The following is a 7,500-nucleotide window of genomic DNA, read 5'->3' as shown; positions in this document are numbered from 1 at the left end:
ATATATATATATATATATATATATATATATATATATATATATAATTATATATATTTTATGTATTATATATATATTTAGATGTGTTTATGTGTGTACGTGTGTATGTATGTGTATCCGTGAGCGTGTGCATATTTGTATATGTTAGGAAGCACATATATGTAAAACTTTTCACACCTTGAAAACCACGTAATTTATTCCACAATGAATTAGTTCACCGTAATAAAGCAACGTCATTCATTCTATGCGTTCAGTTTAAAATTTTAAATATCTCCAACTCGAAACTCTCAGCTTAAGAGAAATCCTGTTGTGTTACCCGAAAAGAACCCAAATTTAAATATGCATGAGCTTTAATCTGGCTAATGTTGTTTTTCCTTCTCAACACGAGCTGGTAATTCTTTTCTCAGCTGTGAAAATGCTTTCCCGGAATCATGGTCTTTAATGGTTTGTGTTATGTTACTTTTTAGAAGTTTTAGGCTTTTGAAATTGTGTTTTCAGTATTTGATGTTTCAGATGTACGTTTTAGTTTTCTGAAAAGAAAACTATTGTGTTGGCTTTGTCTGTCCGCACTTTTTTCTGTCCGCGATTTTTCTGTCAGCCCTAGATCTTAAAAACTACTGAGGCTAGAGGGCTACAAATTGATATGTTGACCATCCACGCTCCAGTCATCAAAAATACCAAATTACAGCCCTCTAGCCTCAGTAGTTTCTATTTTATTTAAGGTTAAAGTTAGCTATAATCGTGCGTCTGGCAACGATATAGGCCAGGCCACTACCGGGCACTGGTTAAAGTTTTATGGGGCGTGGCTCATACAGCATTATACCGAGACCACCGAAAGATAGATTTTCAAATAACGGATGGAAGATAATAAGTTGATAAATTCAGTATCTCCTATGCTAAATTCAGTATCTCCTATGCTAAATTCAGTATCTCCTATGCATCGGACAATAAGAAATTCAGCTTTCATGACTAAGGCAAAGTGAAATTAAGTTTACTTTTATTCCTAAACTACTAAATTTTCTTAAAGAGACACAGGCTTTATAGCATTATTATTATTATTATTCATTACAAAGAGTTTGATTACAGTTAAAAAAAAACATTAAAAAAACACTTTTAGAACATTACCTTAATTACCTTTGATTTTGCGGGAGGTTGGGTGGCGTTTTCTTTGTTCAAATAAACTTTCACGTGATTACACGATTATGCTTTTTGTTTCTCAAGGAACCTGTGCAGTATTTGCCTTCCAGAAATTTAGGTTACATGCCAGCAAATTAAATCTTCCATCCTTTTGAAATGTCATTTCTTCATTATTATTTTTACCTTTTCTACTCCCCTCAGAACGCGAAGGAAGCTTCTATCTCTCCCTCCTTATTCATACCATTTATTTTTTTATTATTCTTACCTTTCCTACTTCCCTCATAGCGCGAAGGAAGTTCTATCTCTCCTTTCCTTACTCATACCATTTGTTTCTTTATTATTCTTACCTTTTCCACTTCCCTCATAACGCGAAGGAAGTTCTATCTCTCCCTTCCTTACTTAATTATTTTTACCTTTTCCATTCCATTTCCCCTTACTCATACCATTTATTTTTTTATTACCTTTTCTTCCCTCATAACGCGAAGGAAGTTCTATCTCTCCCTTCCTTACTCATTCCATTTGTTTCTTTATTATTCTTACCTTTTCTACTTCCCTCATAACGCGAAGGAAGTTCTGCCCCGCCAGTTTTTTGAGGTCCTCCAAGGACCATCGAGGATCTGACAGCAACTCTGCGAATAAGTAAGGGTATCTGGAGACATCCTGCAACCCTTCAGGTAGCCTGTGAGGGAATAGAATAATTCCCATATTTATAAAATTCACCTCCTGTCACCCAAGGCTGGCATTACGGTACGGTACACTACGGAGTACGATACGGTACTGTTGATATTTAGTCTATATGTACGGTACGGAATTACGGTGCGATAATTTTGCCAAAGTACGGTACGGTACGATTCAGGTACGGAAAAAATAGGCAAAATTCCGCACCGTACCTTAGGTTTGGATATATCACTATGTAATTACTAATGCATATTTGCCAAATATGCATTGGTATCATTGCTCTTATTGTTAATACTATCATCATCATCATCATCATCATCCTTATTATTATTATTATTATTATTATTATTATTATTATTATTATTATTATTATTATTATTATGACAACTGAATATATACGCATGTACATACAAAGTCCCTTGGAAATTTCATAAAGAGGGAATTTTACTGATACAGATTGAGCTTGCTTATAGTACGATAAAAGTGCGGAATTATGGTACATTATTTTTATCGTACTGTACGGGTACGGAAAAATAATTGAGGGTACGATACGAAATCACGGTATTTTAGCCAGGTACGGACCACGGAAAAACATTCCGTACCGACCGTACTACCAGCCCTGACGTCACCCCCATGGAAAATAAATTGGGTTTACAATATGAGAAATAACAAAATCATAAACCCAGAAGAGAATGCAATTCCACAGAAGTACGACAAAAAAGTAATAGATTTTTTTTATATAAATCCTTAATCAATTGATTCCTGTCATTTTGTAATCTTGCCCAATTCAGCTCTGCGCACACATTTTAACCCCGGACAAAAATGGGAATAAAATCGAAAAGGGGTAAAAATGGAAAATTTGTTAGACATTCTGAGAGATTTATGGTGACATGCGTTTTAGCCTGATGGATGAGATCTCGTTTGTTATAAGGGAGGATTATGTAGGCCTTGAACACTTTTCCTGTTTATTAAAACTTTTTTTGAACATTTAGATTATACTTTGTTTGTTTACGCGTCTGGTTGCATTGAATTTACGATAGTTTATCTAATTCTCATCTATCTTAATTGCTTGCTTAAGTTTTCAAAGTAATTTTCAAAACGCTTAAATCATTACTTTTTATCAATTTATGAACTATTCTATCTTACTGGAAGGATGATTATACTATCAAAAGGTTATTTCTCAAGCGACTAAAGACCTCTCTCTCTCTCTCTCTCTCTCTCTCTCTCTCTCTCTCTCTCTCTCTCTCTCTCTCTGTAAATACAAACTACTTATGCGAGGGCATTTCCTGACACAACGATAAATGCGTCAACAAAGAGATGAAAAAAGAAATAAGCTTGTGATCATCATCAGTAAGTACTCAACCATACAGCATGTTAGACTGCCCTCATTATCTCAGTGATATTGTTGTGAAAACTTACTTATCAATACCGTCGAAATCGGCTCCTATTCCTACGTGGTGGATTCCAGCTATCTCCCTGACGTGGTTGATGTGATCTGGAAGGGAGAAATAAGCATTAATGGGCCAGTTTCTTGATATAAAGAACTTCTTCTTGGAATATATACATACATACATACATACATACATACATACATACATACATACATACATATATATATATATATATATATATATATATATATATATATATATATATATATATATATATATATATGTATATATATATTAGATGAAACCACTGGGAAAGTTCAAAATGAAACGACAGAGTGCCAAGTACTGTCGTTTCATTTTGAACTTTCCCAGTGGCCCCACTTAATAAACAAAATCACTCGCTTACTTTTGTGATTTCTTTATATGTATGTATATATATTATATCATTTAATATTTAAAATACTTAAAGTGATGCCATTTACTAATTATGGCATATTCATGACGTAATTCAAATCTTGAATCACAATAAGTCTCAAGAAATTTACATTTCTGTCTTGAATGCTGTGCCGTTGATATATTACCGCATTGTCTCTTATCATTTCTTTTTTTAAGTTTAATAAACCAATGGGGCACAATACAAGTAGATAATTAACTTCTGAAATTAGATAGTACAATTTTTCTTGTAAAACATCTCATAAAAAGCAATAATAAAAAAATGTATTTGATACGAAAATGCTTGTTGACAAAGATGCCACCCCCGAAAAAAAAGGAATTTATTAAAGAACCTAATGAAAAGGTCTGATTACATCAAGGAAATAGTCTATTTCCGACCCGGTGACTTCGCTCAATACAGGAATAACGCGGGAAGATGAGTTTCCTTGAACCGAGGAGACACTGGGAGGGAAGGACCGAGGGAAGAGGGTTGAGGCTAGGAGGAGGCGATTGGTTGAGGAGGAGGAGGAGGAGGAGGAGAATGAGATGGGGAGGAAGAAAAGGAAAAATAAAAAGGTAAAGAAGGTGTTGTTTATGACGTTGGAGGAGGTGAGGTGGGGTAGGGGTGGGTAAGGAAAGAAGGTAGGGGGAGGTTATTCGTGGTTTACGAGTCTCACCTACACAATAATAAAGGTGGAAGGGTGAGTTAGGGGTGGGGGTTTGGGAGTGAAGTTCCGGAGGGGGCCTGGAGGCAAGGGGGTTAGGGAAGGAGATCATATGCTCCGCCTTGATTAACTCCCAGGTAGAATTAGGTAAAAATCTCCGTCTTCTCTCGATTACGGGATGTCTGAGCAGACGGTGATGGCGCCCTTCGGTGCTCGTTCCATCTTCCGGGGGAGTAACCTTAAAATCTGACGAGCTCTGATTAACTCGCGCATATATTTTTCACGGATGCTTTACGCCTAAATTAGGTAGCGGAGCTAATTCAGCTTTGCAAATTTCGTTGCCGTGAGATTTATCACATTGCTTCATTAAATTTGCTTTGTGAAAAATAATTCAAGAGTGTTATATTAGCATTTTCTTCTTGAATTTAGTTTCCGTGTTTATTTTTCTTAGTGCATTATGTTTTAATAAAAGTGCCAAGGGAAAATTCAAAGGACCGATGCTTCACGCCTCTTCAAATAGTTCGTCAACCCGAAATAGAGAAAGGAATAAAGGAATAGATAGACAGACAGACAGACAGCCAGACAAAGAGAGAGGGAGGGAGAATATATTGAATTAATCAATATTTTAGATAATAAAGAACTTACCTATCACGTCCTTTATCGTAGCAGTCTCACTGCACGTGAGAAAGTGGTTGTAAAAGCTGACCATGACAAGGCCACCGTTCTCAGCCTGCGAAAATAACATCACATTATAAGAGAAAATCAAATCAGTTTCGTTATCCCATTTTTTTTTTTTTTCAGGACGAACCAGAAAAAGGAATTATATGAATTTTCAGAGGAATTTTATCCATCCATTTTTTAGAATTACTGAAAGTCTAAGAGTATCCATTTTATCAATTTCTGAGTAATAAAATTCTATTTTTTTAGAATTACATGAATTTTTCCGAAGCATTTTATCTATCCATTTCCGAGGGATGGAATTCTGTCTTTTAGAATTACTTAAAATTCTTAGAGAATTTTGTCTATACATTTCTGAGCAGTGAAATTCTGATATTTTGTCCATACACTTCTGAGCAGTGAAATTTATTTTCAGAATTACATGAATTTTCAAGGCATTTTATCTACTCGTTTCCGAGGAATGAAATTCTGTCTTTTAGAATTACTTAAATTCTTAGAGAATTCTGTCTATACACTGCTGAGCAGTGAAATTCTATCTGTATTCTGTCTACACACTTTGAGCAGTGAAATTCTATCTGAGTATTTCTCTATACTTCTGAGCAGTGAAATTTTATTGCATTTAAAGTGTCGAAGGCGTATTACAGAAAGATGCCTCACTTTCCGCTGTTACTTTTCTTCACAGAACACTTTTCTGTTGTTATTTTTACGTCAAAACAACTTTCTGCTATAATGTTTACTTCAAAGCAGCTTTCAGTTATCATTTTACTTCATAACAGTCTTCTGCCATTACTATTGCTTCAAAACAATTTTCTGCTATTATTTCTACTTTACAAGTACTTTCTGCTATTGGTTTTATTTCAAAATAACTTTCTGGTGTGATTTATACTTTAAAACAACTTTCTGCTTAGGTTAACTCCAAAACAACTTTCTACTTAGTTCAACTTCCAAACGACTTTCTGCCTAGTTTGACTTCAAAGAAACTTTCTGCTATCATTTTTAATGCAAAATAACTTTCTTCTGTTATTTTTTTATTTCAAAATAACTTCTCGCTATTATTTTTACCTCAAAACAACTTTCTGCTATTATTTTTACCTAAAAACAGCAGCATGTAGTGCAATATTCGTGAAATCTACAGCTATTTCCTTTCCATTTCCTTATACATTTAGAGAATTCCTCTCTTTTATTAGGTCTCTCCTAATTCTGAAACGTTTTTCTTTTCAGTTTTATTTCTTCCAAACAGGGTTATAAAACTTCTTCCATCCACATCTTTGATATAAAACTTCTTCTATCTATATCTCTGGCAAGAAGGCTGGTCAAGCTTCACCGTTTCTTTTCAGTGTCCATTTATTTATTTATCTTTATTTTGACCATCAAGAATCATAAAACGCCCTCCCTCTTTGACCCTTTGGCATGAGGTTGGCTTCATATCGCCTTTAAGAACTCTGATGCCCTCAATAAAATCTTCTGATTGGACGTAAGGCCACCCCCGATCTTTCGGTGTCCTCCGCAGATGAAATCAGGAAGGCCCCGTCTCGTAAAAGGAGGAAATGAAAGGATTCTGCGTCGCGCAGGAGTGAATTCAGGAGGATTTGTTGTTGCAAGTGTACAGGTCTGCTTAAGTTTAGCGTTTCAAGACGTGAAATCCATTAATTAATTATTATTTATAATCCGGCTCACCTTCAAAATACCACAATAACTTTATTTTATCTACTCAGGTTTGAAATACCTGAGTGGATAAAAAAGTTATTGTGGTATTTTGGAGGTGAACCAGATGGATTTCACGTCTTTAAAACCTAAAATTCTAGAGTTTTGTTGTTGAAATGATGTAAAGTGTATGAAATCCCCAGTGAAGAGACTTTTCAATACTGACAGATTTTTAAAGGTGTTATCAATAATATATTTTGCGCAGTAAACGGGTAAATTTCGAATTGTTCATTTATTGCAAGTGGCGAAAAAATGTATAAGAAATGTATATAATATATATATATATATATATATATATATATATATATATAAAATTTTGTGGTAAAAGTACATGCTATCATGTTATTAATAAAAGAAAATTGATATGTATAGATTATAAAAAAGTCACTTGTAGTATTGAAAAAATCCTCATTATTACAACTTACTAATTTGAATATAATAAAATAAAAAAAACTGAAAGGATGAATTTAAAAAAATAACAGAAAAATCCATACCGTACCAAATTAAAACTAAATCCATTGAAATGCAAAAATAACTCGCCAGAAATATCTCACCGGCGGAATATGGATCGCAGCTTTTGAAAAAGATGATTGTCACCTCCATTAAAGGTAATTAGGAAGCTGATTGGACAGAAAATGAGCAGCGGAGGCTCATTTCATCTGCGGGCTCGCTTTCCACCCAATGTTTAATTGCACCATTTTCACATTTAGTGGGTGGTGTGATTCAGGCTTACCTGGTTTTCAAAAGATCTCATTAACCGGTAAATTATTAGTGCGTTGCATTGTACATTTTTGTTGTAGGGGTGGGGGGGGAGAAAT

General features: G+C 34.5%; 1 protein-coding gene across 1 annotated transcript in view; it reads right to left on the bottom strand.

The window, feature by feature from the left end:
• Nucleotides 1–7,500, bottom strand: part of LOC136851037 (uncharacterized) — a 74,487-nt gene that overhangs the window by 1,447 nt on the left and 65,540 nt on the right. Inside the window, exons 11-13 of the mRNA XM_067125007.1 lie at nucleotides 4,946–5,030; nucleotides 3,232–3,307; nucleotides 1,675–1,813 (exon numbers count right to left, since the gene is read on the bottom strand). Of these exons, the coding sequence (XP_066981108.1) occupies nucleotides 1,675–1,813; nucleotides 3,232–3,307; nucleotides 4,946–5,030 (300 nt within the window). The remainder of the gene's footprint in view (nucleotides 1–1,674; nucleotides 1,814–3,231; nucleotides 3,308–4,945; nucleotides 5,031–7,500) is intronic.

The sequence above is a fragment of the Macrobrachium rosenbergii genome, chromosome 23 (genome assembly GCF_040412425.1).
Source record: "Macrobrachium rosenbergii isolate ZJJX-2024 chromosome 23, ASM4041242v1, whole genome shotgun sequence".
NCBI classification, from domain to species: domain Eukaryota; kingdom Metazoa; phylum Arthropoda; class Malacostraca; order Decapoda; family Palaemonidae; genus Macrobrachium; species Macrobrachium rosenbergii.
This window is presented reverse-complemented; position numbering and strand designations above follow the sequence as displayed.